Source organism: Hyperoodon ampullatus (genome assembly GCF_949752795.1).
Source record: "Hyperoodon ampullatus genome assembly, chromosome: 16".
Lineage (NCBI taxonomy): Eukaryota > Metazoa > Chordata > Mammalia > Artiodactyla > Ziphiidae > Hyperoodon > Hyperoodon ampullatus.
In genome coordinates, this window is record NC_136929.1 from 66,849,602 (window position 1) to 66,877,077 (window position 27,476).

General features: G+C 36.4%; 1 protein-coding gene across 3 annotated transcripts in view; it reads right to left on the bottom strand.

Moving 5' to 3' along the window:
- The window catches only part of NBEA (neurobeachin), a gene marked incomplete at both ends in the record, with an annotated part of 605,261 nt that overhangs the window by 18,664 nt on the left and 559,121 nt on the right, over nt 1–27,476 (bottom strand). For 2 of the 3 annotated variants that reach the window (XM_079722001.1, XM_079722000.1), the window contains 3 exons: nt 2,321–2,410; nt 2,735–2,797; nt 20,331–20,498. In XM_079722001.1, the coding sequence (XP_079578127.1) occupies nt 2,321–2,410; nt 2,735–2,797; nt 20,331–20,498 (321 nt within the window). The remainder of the gene's footprint in view (nt 1–2,320; nt 2,411–2,734; nt 2,798–20,330; nt 20,499–27,476) is intronic. The other variant, XM_079722002.1, reaches the window with a different exon arrangement.

Here is a 27,476-nt window from a genome sequence, read left to right on the forward strand (position 1 = left end):
ATTAAAACAGGCTAGCAAGAGCACAAACCAAGAGCCGAGCAGTCGGCACTCTGGTCTGAGAGGGTGGCACAGAGAAGCGAGCAGGGACTCCGCGAAGTCGCCGAGAGGACACCCGAATAATTAAAGACCAGCCGCAATTTAGGTACCGCCGGACGATATGAGGAGTTGGAGATACGTCCACGTGATGGAGCGTAATTGTTCAGTGCAGTTACAACATCGGTTTGGCGGAAAAATCAGTCAAATCAGTTACTGACACTGTTTACATGAAATATGCAGTGAACGGATTCTTTCCTTTTTTACCTGGTTGATCTGGGGTCATGGCTACAGTCTAAATAATTAAAATATCACAGCCTCCCTTGTCAGCGCTGTGTGTGCATTTCTGCTGCGGCTCTGATGACTATGGTCTCCTTCCCCTGCTGGATGGTGAGCTTCCTGAGGGATAACACTCTCTTTTCTTTTTGAATCTTTGTTTCTCAATCATCTAGCATATGACTTGATAGAAAGTAGACACTATAAGAACTACTATTTAGTACTATAAAATACTATAAACATTATTACATAAAAGACACAAAATAGGGATGCTGGGAATAACCATTATTTAGCTTTCATGCATGTTTTGTAATTGTTCACTGTGATATATACACATATATATGAATCCTCTGCTACACAAACTTAAGCTTATTTTCTTTATAAACAGTTCCATGCCAATTTAGTCTCTAACCATTTCCCCTAGGAAAGTAATGAGTTCTGACTGGGCATTTCTCCAGGATAAATATTTTTATTATCATTATTAAACAGAGAAAACTAACAGGGGAATACAACTCTTCTGCCAAAGCATTTCATAAAATAAAGTGTGAGAGATATTCTCTTGGACAGTTTATTAAAAACGCTTCATCTCAGGTCTGGAGGCTCCACGTCTACACTGTGTCTGCGCACATGGTGAAAGCCTCTTTGCTTGGCCGCACGCGAGGACCCACTTCAAGCAGCAGAGTTCATTAGTGACTAATCAAGGGGGCTGAAATGAGTTATTGCAGAGGAAAAGAAATGTTTTCAAACACACACATTCATTTATGTGTTTCAGTAGGTGTTCGACTATCAATTCCTTGAAGGCATAGAGGATGTATTACCTCTGTGTCGCCAGAGCTTAAGGTCGTGCCTGGCACACAGAAGGGGCTCAATACTAACTTGGTAAGTAACTGATAGAATAAATGAAAGGTGTGAACAATACTTCCGTCATGAAATAACAACTGATACATTTGTTTACACGTATATTATGGGCAATGTTCAGGAGCATTTTATTCCAATACTAGGGTGTCTGGTGCCTTGATAACTGTCTAGAAACACTGATGAACTGTAATTCATTTTGCAAACACGTTTTTACCTTCAAACTTTTTTTTTTTCCAGTAAAAACTTAGTGGAAAATCACAGTTAAAAAGTGAATTCTAAAGTAGTTTCTTGGAAAAAATTTTACCTTCTTCAAATTAGATAAAGAGGGAAATGTTCACCATTTGCTAAAAACTGAAAAAAGGACTGTTTTGTTATGAAAACTGATTTTTAAAACTCTGATTAAAATGAAAAGAATATTACCTTTTCCTTTGAAAAATGAGAATAAACCTTTTAATGTAAGTAGCTGCTGTGGCTGCTGACACTAGCTACCATTTACTGAGCACTTGTATGCCAGGGGCTGGTCTAAGTGCAATATTCAGTATTGAGTCATTACATTTTCAGGGTTGGTACTATTTTTACCCCCAGTTACAGATGCTGAAATGTAAACAGAGAGCTTAAATACCTTGTCCAATTCATTCATTAGTTCTTGGCAAGAGACGGTGTTTGACCCAAGTCTGGCTCTGAGGCCCTTATTCTTAACCCCTCTTCTCTACAGCCTCCCTGAAGTGGCTGTAAATTAAATTTCTTTCCTTTTCTTAAGATGAACTATTTCCCCTACCCAACCTTGCCCAAAAAGATTAAATTGGGCATCATATTGTGTTTATATTATATTTACATTCTAATTTGTAAATGTAATCTAATTTTGGTGCTGGTGTGCGTCTGTAAGCCTGTATGTGTACGAAGGAGTTTATGTAGACGCGTATACAGTCAGAGAGGATGGCTATTTTTGTGAATCCAAAATTGGGTTAGTTGAAGCCAAACTTAAAGGTAAGAACCCTACTCCTGTCTCTGTTTCTCCCTCGGGTAACCAGTATATACTGAGGCTGAAGAGTTAGCCAATAAAGTGAGGAGCCTTTTAAAATGCTGCTAAAAATCACTATTTGATTTGATCTATACTCAGGTCCAAAATGTTCTGCAAGCTGCTATGTCTTACCAGGTGCATGGCAGAGCTCCGAGGCGGATGTGGCTCAATAAGCAACTGAGATGGCGTTTGTCCAAAGTTCTGTATCTGTGCCTCCATGGCCTGCAGGGGAAGGAGAGTAATTGTCATAATCAATATGCATCAACGAGAGAGGTCAACACACTCTTTGACAACGCAAGTGTATCCCAAGTCAGCCATGAAAAAAGTCCAGAATATTCACCGGGTGCTCTTCCCCCAGGGTGCAAAATCATCCAAGTGTTAGTATTTTGTAGACAAGCTTTGCTTCTCCTTCCAAACATGCTTCCGTTAACCAAGTCACTATTCTTATTTAGAAGCAGGGGTTAAATGTGGAAATGTTATCCTGTGAGGGCATGCATGCAGCTAGAGACCAAAGAACACTCTGAACACTAAATACAACACATATACCTTAATAAAGTCCTTTGTAAGAAGGAACGTATGGGGATCTCTAATGAAATAAGCTTCTGGAATCTTAATGGGAAAAAAAAAGAATGAGACATAAAGCCCACTAAGGATACAAAATAAAATCAAATAATCATGTGTTCTAATCAATTCAGAGGGCGATCAGTAGAAAGAACATTAAGACTTTCGTATAATAATCAAATATGGTAAGACTTTCACTACAAAAAATACATTTTAGTGTGCTATGCTATTCTAAGATGAATCCTGGAATATTATTTATAAGGTATGAATTCATTTCTCTCAAAAATTTCCTGAAAATTTAGAAAGAACTAACCCAAAGAGGAAATAATTCTTGGGGCATCCTGACCTACGCAATATGTCATTAAAACCTATGCAGATGGAAATATTAATGAGATTTTGTGATTTCCAATAGATAAAAATAATTCTAGATCTCAGACTGTCTGGAGTGTAAAATATGCCTTTTTTGTGTGTATGTTAGAGATACTCTTATAAGAGATTTAAGTATTTCTTCTATACATAAATTCTACAGGGAAAAATTTCAATATATTAAGCTAGACTAACAGAAATATTTTTCTGAAATATTGTAAGTATGTAATTTAAGTCAACAAGGAGAAGCACAATATTGACTATGATTATTACTCTGTTACCATGCTAATTTTTCCCCTAAAATTGTGTGCACTGTGGTTGCACATAAAAGTAAAATTCGAAAGTCATTGCTGAGTGCTTGGGAGTCAGGTAAGGTGGTAGGTGGCTCTCGACACAGCACTGCTACTAATCCCGTCACTATCTACAATTCTCATTTATAAAGTCTTTAAATTTAATAATCCGTCCTCCTAGACTGCATTTCAAGAAAACGTTTATCAATAAAAATGTGAACTTTCAAATTTATTAGCAATATTAAACATGAATGCATCATTATCTGCCATATTTTAGCAATTGCATAAATGGAGTTTTGGTTCTTTTACTTGCAGAGGCAACAGGATGAGTTATTAAATCTCTTTACGTGCTGTCTAGTTTTAATGTACACATTTATTTGCATGTGTCCACTCATATGCAAAGTGTGACTATTTCACTAAATTGTACTCACACAGATACCATCATACTTTAACTCCCCAATGCAAGATTTATGATTAGAAAGGGGGGAGAGACCATTTCTGGTTAGGTTCACATTCTGAACAATAAACTCTTGAGAATTATTTGAAAATCAAAAAAAGTACTCACTGTATTGTTAAAGCTGCCCTAGTTAGAAAATGTCCAATACCTAGCTTAATGTATCATGAACTAAATCTCTCTAGCAATAGACACCATTGCTTGTGTTTTTCCTCCTCCAGATAGAGGACCAGGTTGGGGGTAGGGAGACAGAAGTAAAATCAAACACATTTAAATCTCTAGATCAGCGCCTTGCATTTAGTGGGTAGCCTTTAAATGTTCACAGAAAGAATGAATCAACAAACATAATTTGCTTGACTTTTTTTTCTGGAAGGGAAATATCAAAATTACATTAAAAAGTGTTCTGAAACAGATTTAATTTCCAGAAATCTTCTGTACGGTTCTCTTCAGTAGGTCCTGCCTCTGATCCTTTTGGACTGAGGCCCAATACACACACACATACATATCTTAAATGGCTCTCAAATGGCATCAGGGTAAATTTCAAGTTGTGCTCAATCTCACCCTTGCATTAAGACAATCGATTCCCAACATTCAACATTTATTTATTTTAAGGCTAAACTGAATCCCTCTTCCTGTGATCTACCTAAAGGTTCTTATTCCAGTATTTATCTTTTAGCTATTGTGTAGTCCTGCTTTCTAATAATTCCTCGCCCTCTGATTTTAAATTGCACAGGTCTTTCCGATCCTGGAAAAGCATGCTGTCTCCCTTAAGTCTATTAAAATGTTTGAATGGGAAGTGAGCACCTACTGACTTTCCTGACTGGCTTCCCCTGTCATATGCTTTCTGTGCTCCCCCACTTTTAGGAAGTCATCAATGTCTTCTTTTTCATCAAGAAGGGAGGTACTACTGCTGACTATTGTTATTGGGCAAATGGATATTTGTTATATTATTATTGGTTATATTATTATCTCTACTTTTGAATATGTTTGAAGACTTTGATTTTTTTAAAAAGTGATGCTGACAAGGAGAAAAATATTGTTTTCCATGGTGAGGCTGGGCTTTGAACAGAGATACAAATAAAACTATTGTAGAGCAGAAAAGGAAAAAAAAAACGGATAAATTTTTATGGCTCCATCTCTGTTACCAGCTCATATTTTTGATTGCCTATTTCATTTCTTTAAACATATTAAATCCTTTTAGAAATTAAAAAAAAAAAAAGAAGGTACTTTGTATGGGCGCGTGCCCGGAGATGTACACAACCCATTCTGCAACCTATGACGCACAGCAACTGAGTAGCTGTTATGATGGAGGAGAAAATGCCTCCCTTCATGCTAACCTTGGGCAGGGTTCTAAATCCTTCCCAGAAATCCTTCCTAAATCTAATCAATGTCCTCCATATTCTCACAGCATATTTTCCCCTTTATCATGGAATTCAACACATGATTCCTTACGTGTGTCTGTTTGCTCAGACTGTGAATCTCTGCAGGTCAGGGCTGTGATTTTGTCCTACAGAGTCAAAAAATGTTTGAATACAGAAGTGGGGAAATGGTAGGGCATTTGGGCAAAACTGAAAGGTAGCCTGAAAAGAGACAAGCACGGTAGCAGAGAAAACTTCAGAGTTCTTTACTCTTACAATTCAATACCACAAAAACAATTCAGTTAACGAACACTTGTTGAATATTTACTTCACACCAAGGGATATAAAATCAGACAGCAGACTGCCCTCCAGAAGTTTTCAGCCCATAAGGACATGAGATGAGGACATCAGGGCACATGGTAGGTAGGACCATGGGGGAGGCCAGCCCAGAGGGCCAGGGAGCCCGGAGGAGTAATGGACTGAAACTCAGGTGGAGAATGGGGGAGGAAGAGCAGGGCTGCTAGGAAAGGGACTTCCAGAAAAAGAACATGAGCTAAGGTTTGAAGGTTAAGTAGAAATTAGCAGGATAACACCATAAAATGAGTTTTTGCTATGTGGAATTTTTTGTCATATAGTGGAATTTTTCCAAATATATCAAGTAAAAAAACCCAAACAACTACTTACAGTTAATTATAAGGTGGATTCTTTCTATATTATCAGAAATGGTATTTTAGTAAATTCTACGTATTTCTATTTCTCTCTATATTGTTCTGCATGGGTCAGAGAGACTTAATGTTATTCATAAAACATATATTTATTGAGTACCTACTAGTACCTGGTACCCTTCTACAGATCTCTGATACTCATCAAACAAAACAGATAGAGATTCCCGCTCTCGTAGAGGTTACATTCTAGCCAGGATGCCATAGGGGCTTACATTCAGCCAGACGTCACACAATGGCATCCTATGGGCTAGATGCAGCTCACAGACATGGTTTCTATTTGAGCCAACATTTATAGGTCGGGAAATTTCATACAGTAATTTGGATTTTCTGGCTTCTCTCAGAAAAAATCAGAAGATCTGACATTACCTCATTAGCATTCCTTCATGGCAACACTCGTCAGGGGCACAGACTCTTTTTTAACACCCACCACTCATGTGACCCATGCATGCACTGCCATCTGGCCAGCTTCACTAGTTTATTCCCTGTCTGACCTCTATAGACATCAGCATTTGTGAATCCTTTTAAAATCTAATACCAAAACTTTAGTTTGAGTTACAAGAAATCTATTGCTTTATGCATCTATTGCACTTTCCAGGGAAGAAAGGATGAACTGACATTGTATGTGGGAGCTCATGAGTTGTAAACCTTGGGAAATAAGTCTGTAAACCTAACTCGCTTCATTGAATCTAAGATGTTACCCATTATTGAAGCATCATTATTTTATATATGATGAAGAAGTACAAAATGATGCCAATTAAACGAGGATGCACCGTTGAAGGTAAGACACACTGTGATTTGGATTTTGAGATACAACAATGATGTACATCTTAGAATCAACAAGTTACAGTAACTTTTTACGTATAATAGTCACCAATATTATAAGTCTTACATATTTCATACAAATCTAACATAAGTAATAGGCTTTAAACACTAGATTTTAAAACATGTGACTGACAAAACCTTTGCTGATTTACAAAAGGAAAGGCTATGTATTCATTGGTGGACAACTCTGGTGGGAAAACATGAAAATAAGGATCTGCTTATACGTAAATAATAACACTGGCCCTTTGCGATTGCTGAACTTGCTATCTATCTATTTATATTTTTTTGAGGTTCAAGGAAGACAAGTTCATAAAGTACACTACTCTTAGGTGTACAGGTTGATGAATGTGAGTGTGTGTGTGTGTGTGTGTATTTCCTCCCCCTTATAACCACCACCCAGATCAGGACAGAGGGCTTTGGAATGAAATGGGCAGGCTCCATATCTTGACCTGGGTAGCAGCTACCTGGGAGTGTATAGATTCCCTCTTTCCCCTCCCAGCCAGTTATTCCTACGCCTCATCATCTGCCAAGCTGATCACTATTTTGATGTTTATCATCACTGACTATTTTTTCTGTTCTTGAACTTCTGATGAATGGAATCGTAAAATATATATTTTTGTGTCTACCCTTTTTTGGGGGGATTAACATAAAGTCTGTGACATACTTCCTTGTTGTTGTGTGTCAATAGTTTTTTTTTTTTTTTTGCTATTTAGTATTCCATTGTATTAATCTTCCACAATACATCAATTCTCCTGTTGACGGACATTTGGGTTGTTAACAGTTCCAGGTTATTATGGATAAAATTGCTTAGAAAATACTTGTACATGTCTTTTGAGGGAGGTGAGTAGTTATTTCTGCTGGGTGTATACCTAGGTATGGGGTTGCTGAGTCATAGGGTAGGAATGTTTAGTTTTACTGCTAAATTGTTCTCCAAAGTGGTTGTGCTGATTTTGAGTATTTGTAAGCATTTGTGAACGCAGAATGCAAAGGTCAGATTGTAAACAGAGCAATGATTTAGACTATGTGGACTTTTAGGGCACTGATATGCTGAAACTCTTACATGTCAAACTTATTTGTGTCTGATAATTATATAAAGAATACCACTTTACTTCTTCACCAGGAAGTTTTCAGAGAGAAAGTTAGTCAAGAGATTTAAATTTTAATTGTTGTATCGATTCTTGCTTATTCTTATAAAAATTATTCTGTGAATATTTAATTAAAGCCGTCATCATGTATTTAGCATTTATTTTTCTTCCCAGCTAAAATCTGTCAAGAAATAGGTAGGTGAAGGGAGGGAGGGATAAATTAGGAGTTTGGGATGAACAGATACACACGACTACATATAAAAGAGACAAACAACAGGCCCTACTGTATAGCACAGGGAACTATATTCAGTATCTTATAATAACCTATAATGGAAAAGAATCTGAAAAAATATATACATGTATATATAACTGGATCACTTTGCTATATACCTGAAACTAATACATTATAAATCAACTATACTTCAATTAAAAAAAAAGGAAAAGAAATAGGTAGGTTATAAAATTCGAGGGAAAAAAAGACTTTTTTTTAACACCTTGGAGGAAGTTCCAAAACACAGAATTCTGCAGGGGAAGGCAGAGAAGTGAAGAAAATGTGAACTGAATTATGCTTAGGAGAACAATATAAGCACATTTGAACAGTACATGTGATTTTCAGATTTCATACACATATATGACACACAACTCAGTTTCACCTGCTTATATGTAATATAAAGCTCCTACTAGGGAAAGTTCCCATTAGGGACAGTTTCCCTCTTGTCCCTTCCCTACCTTCTGAGTGTCCCCTTCCTTAGCCTTGTTAGGTTCGCTTTGAAAAATCCTCCAGGACCCACCTGCCAAGTTACAAAATTACCCACGCCTTCATTCAATTCTCCTTTTTCTCACTTATTCTCAAGGAGCTCTCTCTAGTTTTTCATCTTCCCCACAGGTCAGGGGCACTGTGTATGGCTGTGTCATTGATGCCACGTACAAAGGTGCCCAGTTGGGGGACAAATGAGTGATAGAATCAACCCTAATTGCCAGAGGAAGGAGCACCTTTTGTAATTATCCTTCTAAAGAGGGTGGCTTTTTAAATTTGCACAAACGGGCCATATGTGTTCGCAATGGCTATGACATACGCCTTATTCCTTTGACCTGCTGCACCTCTTGCTTAATTGCTTTTTTTTTTCCCCCCGTCTTACCTTCCCTCCCAAGAAAGTTCTACCTCCTTTATGAACAAAGATACAAGTTTGGGATTAAATTCTCAGAAAAGGAAGTGAACATGCTGTGGTGTATGTGTGTTATATGTATGCCTATTAATACAAAAGACTTCACAGCCAAGGTAAAAGTAAATGTGGTGACAGCTAAGTCATAGTTTGGAACGATGTTCAAATTAATGATAAATTCAAAATATTCTAAAAGACAGAAATTAGGTGAACAAGTGTGCTTTCTCCTTCCCTTTGAGTTAGACTAGTTATCTATTTACATCTTCCCTGGTATGCACCAGCTAAAAACTTGATTAAGGTCCTCTTTTCCTCAATGCAGGTGAATTTAGCCCAGATACATTTTTCTCCCATAGAATCTTTACAACTTCTAGTCTTTTTTTGCAAATGTAATTTAGTATTGCTTTTCAGATGAAATGCCATCAGGTCTAAGTGCCATGAGAGAGACAGTGTGAGGAAGCTAATAAGGTAGGCTGTCAAATGACCTATTTCATCCAATTCTCTTGGTCTGTACAATCTTTTAAACAGTTTTCCAAAAAATCAGCATTTTATAAAGTACTATAGGCTATGCTATCCACAATGCAAAATATCAGACTATGTCCAAATTACCAGTCAATTATCGACAAGTTTCAGAAAATTGAAGAAAAAAATAGTAAAAGCTTGGGAACACACAGAAAGATTTTCAAAAAATTTCTTTAGTACTGTGTGTATCTCAGTGTACAGCTCTTACTTAGAATGATTTTACTTTAATGCTTGAGAGTGGATATTCTTTTTTTTTTGTTTGACCAGAGAATACAACTTTGACATACAGTTAAAAATATATGTGATTTTGGGCCTCCCTGGTGGCGCAGTGGTTGAGAGTCCGCCTGCCGATGCAGGGGATACGGGTTCGTGCCCCGGTCTGGGAGGATCCCATATGCCGCGGAGCGGCTGGGCCCGTGAGCCATGGCTGCTGAGCCTGCGCATCCGGAGCCTGTGCTCCGCAACGGGAGAGGCCACAACAGTGAGAGGCCCGCGTACCACAAAAAAAAAAAAAAAAAAAAAAAAAAAAATATATATATATATATATGTGATTTTTATCACTTCTGTTCTACCTTCAATTCTACCAATTCTATATCAAATAGGAAAAAATATGGAATCTTGAGAAGTCTGAAATAATAAAAAGAAAGATTGCTTAATGGCAGAATGTATTTTAAGTGATAAGCTTTTGCTTCTGGTTTATTATTGTAATAAAACAAGATCATATAAAGCATTACTTTTTAATGCTGGAAAAGCAGGAGCAAAATAAATCAAGCAAATGCTACCTGAACTTTATTATTTCTTGCCTTATAAACATTTAACTATATAAAAAATTAAAATGCTATTTTATATTCAACTGCTTCTAGTTTTTCATAGAAACTACAAAATAAAAGAACCAAGATGTTTCCTTTGTTTTAACAATCGACTGCATTAAGGCTAAGCCTATACTAGCAAAATTATGAGAATATTTAAACAAATATTTGGTGACTCAAGTGAAAAAGAACCACATTTGCTTTAACTATCAGACTATGTTAGATGATATTTGAGGAAGGGGGTTTCTAGTTTGTTCATTTATCTGCCTCAGTGCTTGGTTTTATTCTTTTGGTATAAAACTAAAAAAAAAAAAAAAGAGAGAGAGAGAGAGGAGACATCCTCCTGCTGATTCCTATTTCCTCCTTCTTGGAATGATGAATTATAAGGATATTACATAATTGACTTAACAAATGAATGTGAAAAAACAAGCACCATATCCTCTAGATAGAAAAAGCTCTGTCCAGAACATTAAAAAAAAAATATTAGGTCAGTGCCAGTGGTGACAAGCTCACTCAATTTTTCTACTTAAAAATAAGTCAGGTAGAAAAAGTACATGTATTTTAACGTAGCAGGTAGTGGTTTTCCTCCCTTGGATGCCTTAAATAAGTCTGCTCCTCCTAGAGTGGTGACGAACTCAGGGGAACAGAGAAGTGAGCTGGATCAGCATCCTTGCCCCTGGTAGATGGTCTCCAGGGACTGCATCACTGGTACTCCCTTGCTCTCTGGCTTCCCACTGGGTTTAGCCACTGAGAAGTCAGGACAAAAGATAGGAAGGCGAAGTATTTATTGTATGTTCCCTCATTGCCAAGTCATAGTTTGGCAGTGGCTGGGTTGCATTTCTCTACCCAACGCCACAGATCCTGATGGGCGACCACCCACCTAGGGCTACTTCTCCTGCCAGGCTCTGGCAATAGCCCCCTGCCCTTATACCCTCAGGCCTCGGTGCGGTACCCAGATGTTAACCCCTGGAGGCTTCACCTTCCCTTGGTCATCCACTTTATCCTGCCCCATATTTTTGTAAATAGGACTATTATTAAACTCTTCATTATCCTTTTAAAATTTGTTAAAATTTTGGTAATATTTATCACATAAAATTTTACAACGTAAAATTTACCATCTTAACCATTTTTAAGTGTACAGTTCAGTAGTGTTAAATACATTCATATTATTGTGCAACCAATCTCTAGAACTCCCTTTATCTTGAATAACTGAAACTCTGCACCCATTAGACAACTGCTCATTTCACATTCCCCCAGCCCCCAGAAATCACCCTTCTACTTTGTCTCTATGATTTTGACTATTCTAGGTACCTGGAATCATATAGTAATTTATCTTGTTGTGACAGGCTTATTTCACTTAGCGTAACATCCTCAAGGTTCATCCCTGTTACAGCATGTGACAGAATTTCCTTCCTTTTTAAGGTGAAATAATATTCCACTATCTATTTATGCCATATTTTTTTTATCCATTCATCTGCTGATGGACCTTGGGTTGCTTCTACCCTTTGGCTATTGTGAATAATGCTGCTGTGAACATGGGTGTACAAATATTTCTTTGAAATCTTGCTTTCAATTCTTCTGCATATACAACCAGGAGTGAAATTGCTAGATCGTTTGATAGGTCTCTTTTTAATTTTTTGAGGAACCTCCATACTGTTTTCCAGAGAGGCTGCACCATTTTACATTCTTACAGTAGTGTACAAGGGTTCCAATTTCTCCACATCCTTGCCAACACTTGCTATTGTCTGTTTGTTTGTTTGACAGTATCCAACCTAATGGGTGTGAGGTGGTACCTCACTGGGTTTTTTTTTTTTTTTTTTTTGCGGTTCGCGGGCCTCTCACTGTTGTGGCCTCTCCCATTGCAGAGCACAGGCTCCAGACGCGCAGGCCCAGCGGCCATGGCCCACGGGCCCAGCCGCTCCGCGACATGTGGGATCTTTCCAGACCGGGGCACGAACCCGTGTCCCCTGCATCGGCAGGCGGACTCTCAACCACTGCGCCACCAGGGAAGCCCTCACTGGGGTTTTGATTTGCATTTCCCTAATGATTAGTGATGTTGAGAATCTTTCCCTGTTCTTCTTGACCATTTGGATATCTTTTTTGGGGTCTTCATTATCCCTTTGAAAAGGTAATGTGCTGAGATCCTGACTGATACAACTAGGATTGGTATTAGGTATAATATATAAGAAAAATGCTGGTTAGTTTTTCCTTCATTTCCAGGTAGGACTGACCAAAAGGTGATTACATCCAAGCAAGAGACATTTTCGTAGAGGATTTAGAATATCTGGGGGATAAACACTGTCATAAGCTTCTTGGGGGAGGCCATGGAGTCTTTTTTAAAGTCTATACTTGTTAATCCTCAAAAAAAGAAAAAAGAAACTAAAACACTCTGTTCTGGATGATTTAGAGACTGACCTACCTGGAAGCAAGGGTTTTAGCAGATGATATCTTAAGGATGTTTCCAGGTTTTTGGTTCTTTGCCCACTTTTGGGTCGATCATTCAATAGTACATAGTAGAAGACTCAGCCCAGAAATGCTTAATGATATGTGAGAGGAAACAGTACAATATCCCTGCCAAATTCTCCCTCGATGAATAAATTTATATAAAGCAAACTCTATGCTGGCTGATTCAGGAAATGGAGGAGGGAAGGAGGTTGAGGAGAGGGTGGTGGTGGAGGGAGAGGGAGGGAGAGAAGCAGTAGTACAGGTGGTGACCTTTCTTCACTACATGAAATAAGTTCACTTGGAGTGTCTGATTATGGAAAGAAAATAATAAAGCTGAAATAGATTTAGTTGGTATGCAGGAAGATATCAAGACAAAGGTTCACCAGGTGCTGGTATAAACATTACAAAATGAAATCATACATTTTTATTAAACTAAATTCAAATTAAAAATAGTATTGCATGTATTTGGCAGAACAAAATGCTCTTCTTGGATTTTGACATAAATGGGAAACAGTAATTTAGATATACTATACTGAGATCAAATGGCTTTAAATAGGCTCATTATCAATATGTTTAAAACACTTAAAAATGAGTCTTAAACATCTAACTGAAATGTGTATGTACTTAGCTTGAATAATATCCACTTCAACAAACTGAAGCATGCAATATGTTTTGAATAATTGTTAATTTATGCTAAGGTAACAACTGTGTAATATAACTGAAATCTATGTTAATAGAAGATAAGGAAAGCCCTTCCAGCTATTTCTATTACAAACAGCAGGCTGCAATTTTCACCCTTCTTCCTTGTGTAAAATATGACTTTAGACGCTTGTAAAAGCATTTGCTGTTAATTTCTGAAAATCAATAATTAGCATTCTCAGTACCACACAATAAAAATAACAAAACGAGGGGAAAAAGCATATCTCACATAAATGACACACATCCCTCTTTGACTAACTGAATTATTTATGCTTCTCTATGGATGATTGATGACCATGGACTAGCTAAGGATTGCAGTAATTAGGAGAAAAGATAAACCTAAATTAAAGATTCATTCACTTATCAAAATTAAATGTGTCATTAATTTCCTTGATACTAATTTCTATATAGAAACTTTATTCATTGAATCATCTCAGTGCATGCCTTATTGCTGTGGATGAGAAGCACATTAACAGATATATTTGAACTTATACTCTTACTAGTTTCAGGGATCATAATATTCTTGTTGTTTCCAAAATGACTCTTTAAATGTAAATAATACCTAATGTGTATTTTCACTCCGATAATTTAAAATGTAGGGTTTTTCTTTCTATTTTAATTTGGCTTTGGAATTTGTTAACATTTTTAGCTCAGCAAAATTTCTAGTAATTATAGGGGGGAAAATTAAGATGGTTTAAGAATCAGCAAAATTTCTAATAATTATAGGGGGGAAAATTAATATGGTTTAAGAAATCTTTATCAGCCCTTTTGTTGATCATTTGTTGCCATCACGTCTCAGAATAATTGCCTAGGAGAAGAACCCTGAACTTCCCTCATCTGAAGACAATTAGGCATCATGGCACCGGTAAATAGACAATATTGTGCCACAACCCACTCAAGCGATGCAGGAGGGGGTGTTGTTATCCGTTGTCAGATCAAAGAAAGAAGTCAGAAATGGGGGATGGAAAGAGGGGTAACAAATTCACAGAAAGAATAAGCAGTGATTGTAGAGGCCATCAATGTTGTCACTATAAATACCTTCATTTACATCATCAAGATGAAAAGTGGGTTAATTTTTTTCCTTGTGAATTTTATGAGTTTATCTTCTAGGAAAGCCAGCATTGCAGATGTTTTGGTTAAAGACACATCTGTCTTGTTGATTCTTGACAGCCCTATCATGTCAGTTCTCTGTAGTAGCAAGGAATGTTTCAGCAAGAAAATAAAGTGAAAACTGAAGTGATCTAGTCTACTTCCTATGGGCATATTTTCACCATAGCAGATCCAAAGGACTACTTTGTTATCCCTGTCAGATCAAAGAAAGAGATAAACGAAGAAAATATAGCCTAAGGTTAAGAAATATTAGTAACAGAAAATCAGACTAAAAATACCACATTTTTATGACTACTGTTAACATTAAAATGTATTTAATATTTTGATATTCCCAGCATAAATAGATAAATGAGTATATATGTATAAATAAATAAATGTTGCATTGCCCATATGTTCTGACAATTTGCCAGCAAAACAGCCTTTTATGGTAGGCTTATGTGTATACCTTTCACTGTCAAAGAGAAGTCATTTAAATCATTTTTCAGCTTGGCAGTGTCGACTATAGATATGACGATATAGAGAAATAAATTATTAAAACAAAAGTTCTTCCAAGATACTTCATTTAATTATGTTTCGGGGTAGTAATAATCAATGTCCATGGTAGTGCTTTATATTTTACAAAGTATTTTTACATATCTTTTCTCATATGGTCCTCAAATACAGTCCTATGAGGTAGATATCATTTCTGTTATCATATTTTAGGTGGTTAAACAAAGGTACCTTAAGGTGACTTATTTATGTCATTCAAATAATAATGTTGGAGCTGTGCTATAACCTATTATCTGATTTCCATCTTTCCACCATCTTTTATTGATTGCTAGGTACCACAGAATCATACTCTGAGGCAGACAGGCTAAGTAATTATATCCATGACGGTAAGAGTGGTAATTTTTAAAAACAATTTTAGAATAAAATATTTTTCACTCATCATAAGAGTACAGTAAATAATTGTTGTGGCATTTAATAATCTCTACTAACCAACTATTAACTATGGCATAATCTCCTAGTGCCTTTGGAACTCTCAGAAATTGATAAAATTTATGTTTTCTGGAAAGTGATTAGAACATATGATCCAAAAAAATGACTGATAAAGATTTCTTAAAGCTACCTTAAAATTTTCCCTATAATTACTGGAAGTTTTACTGAGTTGAAAGTTTTAACAAATTCAAAAGCATAAACGAAATAGAAAGAAAACCTTACAGTTTAAATTAGTAAAATGGAAATGCACATTAAAAGTCCCCTACATTAAAAAAAATTATTTTAGAAGAAGAATATCATCTCTAAAGCTAAGTAAGTGTTCTGTTGTTTTAAAATTCCTAGAGAATTTTTTTCAAAATAAACCTGTTTGAACCCTCTCCCTGGGTATTCTGAGATACACTCTAGATGGAGGGGGGGATGGAGAGTGGATGGGGCTAGATGGATATGGCATGTGTATTTGAAAATAGTAAAGGGGGCGGCGATGAGGATATAGGTGAAATAAGAGTTAAAATGTTTGAAACTGGGTGATAAGAACACCCAGAGGATTCATTGTATCATTCTCTCTACTTTTGTAGGAAAAAAAAAAAAAAAAAAGAAAAAGGCTTTCCAGATGATTCTAACACACCTTTAGTAGAGCAGTGCTTCTTACACTGTAATGTCTCAAACAAGTCACCCAAGGATTTCCTTAAATGCATATGCTGATTTACTAGGTCAGGGAGGCCTGAGAGTAGAGTCTGAAGTTCTAACAAGTTCCCAGGTGATGCTGATACTGTTGGTCTATGGACCATATTTGAGTTGCAAGGAGTTAGAAAACCATGGGACCAGACACTTAACAAACCAGAATAGCTTATTCCCCAAGCAGCTCATAGGATGAAGTTCTTGGCCATCATTTGGTAAGTAGAAATATAAAGCATATCACAAAATTTTTATTAATATGTAAGAATGGATAAGAAAGATATTCAGTATCATGTTTAAAAAATACTGCTCAAATAGTCAGATGAGCTCATCTATGAAAAAAAGTGTCTAGAAGATTATGATAAAAGCTAAGACTTAAGACAATTTAAATAATATCTAATATCCAACAGATCTAGTGTTTACATATTACGAAGAGCTTTGTACCAGAACGGTTCTGTCATGTTTCTGCCCAGAGGCTGTCATGATAAAGTTTATTATCAATTACTGCTGTACAAGTATAAAATAAGTTAAGCTGTCATATTTTTCTCAGCCAGAGATCCTAAACTGTCAAAGAATGTCAATTTTAAATCTGACATAGAGAAGAAAATTATCTGTTATTCTGACCTCTAATTTCTTGACATTTTAATGCCATAATTGCTGTGGTTAGTGCTGCTTCATGATTTCACCTGTCAAGGAAGAATGAATCAATAATCTCAAGCCATTTCTCAAATTTCAGCACTAACTTCAAAGTTCTACGCAGATTATGGGATATATATATATATATTTGTGTGTGTGTGTGTTTGTTTGTTTGTTTTTTTACAAAAGGGACATATGTAGATTTTTGTATATTAAATGTTTCTCCTTTAAATCAGTGTTTGATTAAGGCATTAAAAGATCATCTTCCTTAGGCTAGCTGGAGTTTAGTATAACTGTAGCCTTCCTTTGTATCTTTGTGAGATATAGTGATCTTCACATTTAAAAAATACTAAGATAAACATTATCAAATAAAAGGAATGCACTGAGCTCAATAAAAGGCTTAACATTTTGAACACTATTTTTTCCAAGAGCCTCTGTCCGACCATTTAGGTGGACAGCAACTCTCTCAAGTCACAGCACCACAGAGCAGACCTCTGGGAGCTCAACGCTGATGTTCTGATGGAAGGCGGTGTGCCTTGCACAGCACCTCCTCACAGGCGGAGTGTAAATGCAAAGGGGAATAAATGACTAGCAAATAATGACTACGCTATACTTCATTCCCCTTATCCACAGGGCTCTTTCTTGTGACAACAGATGCTAGATGCTTCTATGCTGGCAAACGTATGTTCTGTACTATTCCTCCTTTGCAGAGAAAGCAATGGAGGAAGAGGGACATTAAATGACTTGGCCACATTAGAAAGCTCACAGGATTTAAGTGGGTTCTCACCCTTTGCAGGTTCTTACATGTTAATGCAGAACTTTTTTGTATGGAAATATGTTAGCCGTGGGGTAGAGGAGGTAAGGGTGGGGAGTGGGGAGAGGGACAGTTAACTCATATTCCTTGGAAGGTCATTTAATCTGTTATGTCTACAATGTACTAAGTGGTTACCTAGTGGTCTTAAGGACCACTTAAGTATCTTCCTAAGGAATCTTGAATTGACATAGGGCCACTGGGTCAGTGTGAATGCCTCTGCTGGTATGTGCCTGAGCCCATGCTGCCTGGCGGAAGGAAGGTAACAGCGTTCCAGGTATGCGCTCCCTCACCTAGTATTCTGAGAACTGACAGAAGCGTTTCTGGGTGAGAGAGATGGGTGAGGGGCTTGGGGAGGGAGGACATACATGCCACAGAATGACTCTGGGAGTTTCTCTAATGGAACCTCAGTATTCAGCAATTCTGGAAGGAGAGTCCTGGAGCAAGGCACTCCCAGTCTGCATCACTGTGAGGTAATCAGGAGCTGTAATGTATTATTGTTCACATTGCCTATATAATGACAAACACTGTGGTTGAACCGTTCCTCTCCAACAGAAAAATTTTTAATTATGCATTTTCATGTAATGTTTCATTAGGAATTTCTAGAGTTTGGCAATTATACATAGTTTTTATTACTGTCCACAGCAATGGTGTGCTATTTTGTAGAAGCAGGTATTTTTATAAGATTCGAGTAATAAACACTATATCTGAGTAAAGAAAGTCTCAATCCTAATTCCATTTTCTTTCTATTCTCTCATTTATCTCTTTATTTACTGTCATTTAAATATGAAAGATCTGCTATTTTCAGTCAACTTTAATGCTGCCTTGCACTTTCATTATGTACAATATGCTTAAAATATTTTTATTTTGCCCAAGAGGATTAACTTGTAACTTTCTTTATAAGGACAGCATGTTATAATGGACAAAAATGTATGCTAAAATTTTCAGGAGCAAAAATGTCTATGATATTTAAAAGTCAAAAAACCATTTGGAGTTGGTCTCGGAATAAAAGGATAAGCTATTCCAATTATTTTCTTTTTTATCTGATTCTAAAGGTATTGGTTCTGAAAGGAGAATATAGTTGGTAAGATGTTTATAAAACTGGGCCATGTGTTAAACAAAGGTGTATTGTTAAGAGAGTAATTAAGCTCAGAATTAGAATCCCAAGTTATGTACAAACTAATCACATTATTTTGTGGAGAAAATCCCTTATTTCACCAACTAATTTTATAATATCTGGCTCCTCTCTCATTCATTCATCCTCTGTCCCTGTCTCTTTCTTCCAGCTTCAGGCAATAATCCCATTTCCTTGTGCACACAACATGGTATAACAATGCACCTAATAATATGCTTGCAATGTGTTCTCCAAATATTTAGCCCTAAGGGTCCAATGATCAATGATCATGAGGCTCTTCTCTTCCCTTTCCTCTTCTCTGCTTGAAGCCATACAAATGGAGTCATTTTGTTTTTATAGACGTCTATAGGAAATAACTTTATGGATGCAAATTTTTCTTTTAGAGCTTTATTTCCCAAATCTATGAGTTTTCCACCTCTAAAATTAAAACTAAAAAAATAAAAAAGCATTCCACTGACTGGAAATGGAGAAGTGATTACTTGTTTTGTATAAAGCAGATGGCAGATATCTGGTAGAATGGAAGACTGGGATACAGCTTCCTTGAAGCAAGACTCATCTAGCAGCTGTTGCATCTTCACTTTTTTCACCTATCTGAAATAATTTTGTGCAACGTGGAAATGATTTAAATAATATATTTTATGAATATTTTCATAAAAAATAATTATACACATACTATAGTATATAATTCCCAAATGTTAGCTATAAAATTTCAGGGTGAGAACACACAGGAATAAGATACTATAACCTCATTTATTTTATTGATGCATTTTTGAGAACATACAGGGATAAAATACTATAGCCTCATCTATTTTACCGATGAATTTTTGAGAACATATAGGAATAAAATACTGTAACCTTATCTATTTTTTATTGATGCATTTTTTAAGTATTCTGTCTAGAAGGCTGTAATTCTGCTTTTATTAAAAAATAGATACTGGTAGATTATTTTAATGTGAACTATTCATCTTTAAATACTCAACTAGGTTTCATTAATTAATAATACACATAAGGCATTAAGCATTTTAATGAAGATGCTGAAGTAAAACAAACAAAATAGGAATATTGAAGTGCATTGTACATATCTGCATTTCAAAAAGGAACTATGGCTTCCCTGGTGGCGCAGTGGTTGAGGGTCCGCCTGCCGATGCAGGGGACGCGGGTTCATGCCCCGGTCCGGGGGGATCCCACACGCCGCGGAGCGGCTGGGCCCGTGAGCCGTGGCCGCTGAGCCTGTGCGTCCGGAGCCTGTGCTCCACAACGGGAGAGGCCACAACAGTGAGAGGCCCGTGTACCGCAAAAAAAAAAAAAAAGGAACTATATGGTGGTCTCATTACTTGTTTTTGACATATAACACTCACTTTTCCACATTTGTCAAGAACCTGAAATCTATGTTTTCTAAAAATTTCATTGAAAGGAAATTTATACAGAAAGAGATGCAAAGCCACGTTTGTGCTGAAGGGATGACAGAAATTTTCATAACAATATTCAACTTATTACCTACCTCCCTCAGTACAGGGTCAGTGATACTGTCCAGGTTCACAGAGCCTTCATAGGTTAAGTAGTGAAAAACATTTAGAGCCCGGACTGCTTCTGGTCCTCGCTGCTTGTAGCCAAATATAAGGTCAATCCACTGATGGAGTTGGCAAGAAACAAATTCACTTTCCAGGGCCTGAAATCAGTCAAGACAGAAATAAGACACCATGCAAATTTCCCTTTTTCTTACTTTGAAATATTCTATATAAATAAGTAGAACACATTCTTTGCATTCCTGTATTTTATCTGTACATATTAAGACCTATTCTTAGGAGTGACAAAATACAACCTCTAATAAAACATAGACCTAAAAGAAAATTTTCTTTCTAAAATACTTAATGTTCTCTTGGCTTAACTGTATACGTGATGTGAATTTTAATGTTAAATAGATTTCTTAAAAAGACACATTCATGTTTAAAAGTAATTTGAAATGCCTGTTTTAATGCCATTTACAACAATTTCATTTTTAATTTTTAAATATTAGTTTGAAGCTAAACAATTTTATTAGAAACTTTGATACGTACTTATTTTCCTGACTGAAGTCTTCAAATTTACCTCTAACACTACTAAAAGGGAATGCCTTCCTTCTGTTATGAATGAACTCCGCTATTACACTTTTAGGAACCAGTGGGTAATTTTAGATGTTTGCTAGCCAGTGGGAAATGAATGGAAATTACTGAGAGTCAGTGACCATACGAAACCCCCATAAAGAGTCAGAAGAAAAGAGACCTTTTCAGTTCCTAAGAAGTCATCATAAACCTCCTAGAGGGGCCCTGGCAGGTAGGCAAGGAGTTCTGGTCACACCTGTGGTATGAGCAGTGACAGTGACAGTGTAGCTCACTGTGCCTCTCACCTCCTGCACTCATTCATCATCAATTTCTTATTGATTTTAAGGACACACTGATTTCAGCAGCATGAGGAAAAAGCTGTAGAGCTAGCTTCTTAAATTTCAACTATGCAAAGCTGTAGAAAACAATTTTTGAAATTACAGCTGTAACTAAATATGTGAATGAAGTCATTCTTTGGCTGCACGACCTTGCTTTCTAAGGTGCTGAAACCAGCTTGGATTCACTTAATCAATAAATGGTTTCTTAAATTAACCCTCTGATAATTATATCAATATTTCATTTTTTTAATCTACAAAATATCTGAATGATAATTTTAAACTATTCCTGTGATGACATTTAACTAGTAACTTACTCCCCTCGAACTCCCTTTTTATCTATTCCTTTCAAAATTTTTGGTATTTTATTTACACCAGTTATTGTGGATGTTTCTCATCCAGAAATATAAATAGTTAGATTTTATAAAAGGATAGTTTTCATACTAAAACTAAACAGAATTTCTATACTCTGTATCTCACTGGTCTTGACATAATAGTTTGGACTAGAACACAGGAAAAGGGACTAAAATACAAAAGAGATGTTGGTTAAAATTCTATACTGATTAAATCTATCATATTGGTTTGGTCAATTTGTATAAATGAGAAGTTGGTAATTATTTAGTAATGTTTTCAGTGCATGGTACAATAAACGAAAGGATGAAAAAAATGAATAAATGGCAGTTCATTACAGAGTCGCTATTGCCCAAGTCTGTTCACTGGAATTCAAAATAGTAGTGAAATCAGAAATATTATTTAAAGGAAGATCTTACCAACATAATCACATAATCAGCTCAGCAGCAACCATTTCAAATCAATCTTATAGATACCACTAGACATATTTGGAAAGAAAGGGTCAATGAAATTTATTCCATTCGAATAAAACAGTTACTGAACTAAATGCCTAATGCAATGATGAGGGTTGGAAGGAATGGTCATCTTTCACTAATTTGAGTTTTAAAACATTTATTTATTATCTCCAACCACTAACTTTCATTTTCCTCTGCCATGGGCAGTGCCTATAATTTGTTTAATGTTTCTCCTTTTGTTTACATGTGTTTTTATAAAACACTACTCATGTAATGTATTTCTGTGTGTATGTATTTTTGATTTATAAAAATGGACTAGGGTTACAGATTTCATCTTGTTTCTTACTTTCTTCACTTAGCCTTGCTTTTTAGGATCTATCTGTGTATAGGTAGGTAGTCTACTGCTTCCAGTGGCTGCTCAGAACTCCCGCAGTAATGAGCGCTAGACTGCCACTAACTCACCATGACACCATGCTGAGATGAATGTCCACTTTTGCATCCCTGTTCGGCTCTTTGTGAGAATTTCTTTGGGGCATATAATCTGGAGTAGGACTGATATGTCCCTGCACTAGATGCGCGTAAACTGAGTCTGAGTCATCAGTGCAGACTGGCTGCCCCTGTCCCCCTCCCTCCAGCAGTGCCTGAAAGTTTCTACATGGCCACATCTCCATTGACAACTGGTATTATCCCAGCCTTTAATATTAGCCTGTGTAACAGATACAAAACAATATCCCATTGTTGTTCTAATATGTTTTCCTCTGATTACTGAGGAATTTGACAGCTTTTTAATATGCTTGTTGGCCATGTGGGTTTCCTCTTCAGTATACTTCCTGTTCATGTTCTTTGTCCATTCTTTTCTGGAGGTTCCTGTCTTTTACGTTGTTACTTTGCAGAAGTTCTTTATATATTTTAGATAGTTGTTTGTTGGTTTTAAACATTGCAAATGCATTCTCCCAAATGTCACATGTCTGTTAAATTTATCCATGTCACTCTTGGTTGAAGAGAAATTCTTAATTTTGAGATAATCAAAAAAATTTGTGTTACGTTTTTGGGATTTTGGTTTAAAATAACAAAGATAACTTTCTGTATTTTGATGTGTCAGCTTTATATTTATGGTTTTACTTTTCATATACTGGTCCTTATCTAGAATCCACTTTCACTCATATGTGGTATTAGATAGAGATCCAGTATAATTTTTGTTAATATAGTAAGTCAGTTTATCTAATACCATCTATTAAACAAACACACCTTTCCTGAGTGATGTGTGCTGTCATCTTAAGTGTGTGAATATATGTTTGAAACAAAGATATAAAACTGGTATTGTTTACAGATAATATAACAATCTACCTAGAAACAGCAATACAATCCTTCCTCCCTTCTTTCTGCTTTCTTTCTCTGCTATCTATCTACCTACCTACCTACCTACCTTCTTATCTATCATCTGTCTAGATATGTGTGTGTGTCTCCAGATCTTTGCACCTTTTATTTCTATCGTTATCTTTATTTCTTATATATCTTAGTATCTGGCAGATTTATTCCTTTGAGAGTCAACTCAGCTATTTGTGGACCTTTATTCTTCCCTATAACTTTTATAATAAGTGTATAGATAGATACATCAAAATAATTTTGATTGGTATTCCAATAAATTTATAGATTAATTTGGGGAAATTGATATTAGGTTTTCCCATCTAAGGTCTCAGAATGTCTCTTTATTTATACACATCATTTTCTATGTACCATATTAGATTTAAAAATTAATATTTTCACTGTAAAGGACACGGGTATTCTTGGTTAAGTTAATTCCCAGGCAGTTCATAAGTTTTGATGCAACTATAATATTTAAAAAATTATATTTTAAACCCCATTATTAATGATGTAGAAAAATGCTATTGATTTTTATAAGTTGATTGTGTTCCTGGCAACTCTTACTAGTTAACTTCTTTATTTTTCTTATATAATTGTTCTCAACCTTGAGAACTATATTAAACAACAGTGGTGACATGGAACATCACTGTCTTTTTCCTGATCTTAAAAGGGTCAAGACACACACACACACACACACACACACACACACACACCATGTATTTAACAAATGGCTGGGTTGTTAGATAGCATTTTATTTACAGTTTTTGTATTTATATCCATACTTGAAATGGCTTTATTTCTTTTTTCCTTTACTTCCCTCTACTCTGGAATCAAGATCACAGTAGCCTCCTAAAATGAGCTGGATGGTTATTATGTTTTCTGGATAACTTGCAAAAGAAATGAATTCCTTATCTCTTGAAAATTTGGTAGAATTCACCTGTAAAATAATATGGCCTTGGATATTTGGGGGGCTAGGAAGACTTACTACTTAAATTTCTTTAAGGCTTATAAGTCTTCTGGTGTCAATTTTGATGTTTTATATTTTTCTAGATATTTATCCACTTCATCTCAGTTTTAAAACTTATTAGTTCATGACTATCTATAATAATCTTTAATTAAATTAAAAAATTTCTGTCTACAGTTACCCTATTCTATTCTATATGTTAGGTAGCAGAGTGAATCAACAAACAAACAAACAATCAAAAAATAATTTCACCTCAGGTTTTTTTTTGGGGGGGTTATAAAATTAAATGACAAAGGAACAATAAAGTAGTAGATTAAACAGATAGTCTTACAGAGACTGTCTTGCTAGTCACTGCAGAAAACAAAGAAAATCCAGTTATAACATTTAAAAGCTAAATCTGGTTCTAAATCAAATGCATATCTAAGAATTGAATTTTAGATTTCACAAAATTAAAGCATAAAGACCTATCTAAAGCTGAAACCTGACACTGAGACTTAACTGTATTCTAAACATTATTAATGTATTAGTAAATGCATGCTATCTGCTTATTTGTTCTTTTTAGAACTATGTTTTCATGCACAAACCTATTTTGGACTTTGAAACAAGATTTTATTGCAAACACTCACAACTGAAAAATAGAAAGAAATACTTGATTACTAAGCTATTAGGGTTATAATGGTCTTAATAGCTTGCTTTACCCTCTCCTTGCATACCTAAAAGCAGAAGCAATTGCTTTAAGCCTAGATAAACCAATTCCCAATCCATAATTCTACCCTGGGGATCTGGGAGGAAGGAAATAAACAGTGAGATTTAAACCAGAGAGGATATCTCTTAGATGAATAATAGTTACCTAGTATCTAATTTCAATATTGTCCCATGGGTATTAGAATGTAGAGAAGTCTTTCTCTAAGGGGTTTAGGACAAAAAAAAGGAAACTAGGCTAGTGGAATGAACTGTGAGGAGAGAATTTTGTTTTCTCCAGAATTCTTCTATTTAAGAATACTGCATTTCTCTCTCTCCTTCTAGACCAGACCAAGAACATTTTCAAGCCCTTTCTCTTGTGGCCTCAAAAATCTGCTTCTGATATTGAAAAAATTCTCCAAATAGAGTTGCATATATTCCAGTGGACAATTAGAAAATCACATTGCTACTTCTTCTGTAGTGTCTGTACTGGCTTCTCTTCATGATTAAATTGAAATTATAGCTATTACCCAGTAAAAAATTTAATTATTTTAAATAAAGGTAACATAGTTGTTTTAAATGTTTATTTTGGGGGGCTTAAATTATTCTCTTACTTGATTGCTTCCTGGGTGTATAATATAGTGGATTATTTTCCATTCCCACTAGCACCATCCTAGTCTTAGCTCCCATTGCTCTCCATGTGGGCTACTGCAATAGACTTTGACCTCCTCCTCTACTCAGGGGCTTGCACCCTGCTGGTGGAACAGACTTCTGAAACCATCATGCTCTTACTGTCATCCTCGATTTCAAATCTTCCTAGGTTCCTTCTAGCCTAACACATTCAGTGTAAATTTTACCTGACCCCTAAGGACTTTCAAACCCTGATCCGACCCTCCCCCGTGATTTCTTTGGGCTTCTAGATACAAATTCTTGGCTCCAGCAGCACAGTTTACAGCCCCCGGCCCATTAGTAGCTGGTATGACCTCTGAACCTTTGTTGCTCCTTTCACCTTAACATGAAAGCATTTCATCCTCCTGCTTCCTCTTCATGTCCCAGCCATCCTCACTCAAGTCCAATGTCTGTTTCCTGAGTTCTCCAGCTCAGAGTCTACGAAGTCTTCTATGAATTTCTATGACACTTACCATCAGTACCCTCCTGTTTTTTTTTTTTTGGGTTTTTTTTTTTTTTTTTGCGGTATGTGGGCTTCTCACCGTTGTGGCCTCTCCCCTTGCGGAGCACAGGCTCCGGACGCGCAGGCTCAGCAGCCATGGCTCACGGGCCCAGCCGCTCCGGGGCACGAACCCGTGTCCCCTGCATCAGCAGGCGGACTCTCAACCACTGCGCCACCAGGGAAGCCCTACCCTCCTGTTTAATGTAGTAAATAATGTATACAGATTTACTTGTGAAAATCAATTTGCATATAAATTGTAAAGTGCTAGACAAAGGGAATGGGGTTATTACCAATTAACACTTAATTGTTTCAAACATGCCATACTATATTCTCAATTAGAATCCAAGCATTTGGAACTTAGGGACTATACCTAATGCTTCTTTTACATTTCCTATAGTTCCTAACTCAGCATTAAATGATAAATATTTAATAAATATTTATTGGCTGATTATTTAAGCAATGGGAAAGATGTGTTGGTCACAAGAAGGAAGAAAAGAAATGTCAGGAAGTGAGGGTGGGGGTGGGAAATTCATTCATTCATTCAACAAATATTGACTGACCATCTGCTATGTGCCAAACACTATTCTAGGCCCGAGGATCACAGCAGTGACTACGTGAAACCAAAATCCCTGTCGGAAAGTGTACGTTGTAGTGGGGAGAAACTACTAATTAGTAATTAGTAAGAGAGTCTGTCTGAAGGTGATAAATGCTAAGGAAAGGAGAAAGACAGGAAAGAAAGCTAAGAGGTGTGAATGGATGGAGAGGGGATTGCTAATTTAGAGGAGGAAGTCAGAGAAGGCTTCCTTGAGTTTGTGACAATTAAGGACTACAATGAGGAAGTGAACTGTAAGGACATCTGAGGGAAGATGATCTCACACAGAGGGATCAGTCACGCGTTTGTTCATTCGTTCATTATTCATTCATTCAATATGAAGCCCCTCTTATGTGCCAGGAATTACTCTAGGCCCCAGGGAGACTGTGAGAAACCTCTGACAAAACCTCTGATCTCCAGGAACACATCCCACTGAAATGCAAATAAGCAAGGTGAATACAGCCTCAACTCTCTCCAGCCCCAAATTACTGACCGCCTACCACATGTCAGATGTTAGCCCTGGAGGATATACAGATGAGTAAGTATGCCACATCCTCAAAAAGATCACAGTTTGGTGGAAGATAAACATGTTGACTTGGGCTTTTCGTGCTGCTCGAATTTCTGCTAAAACTCTAATACGATGATATTAGAG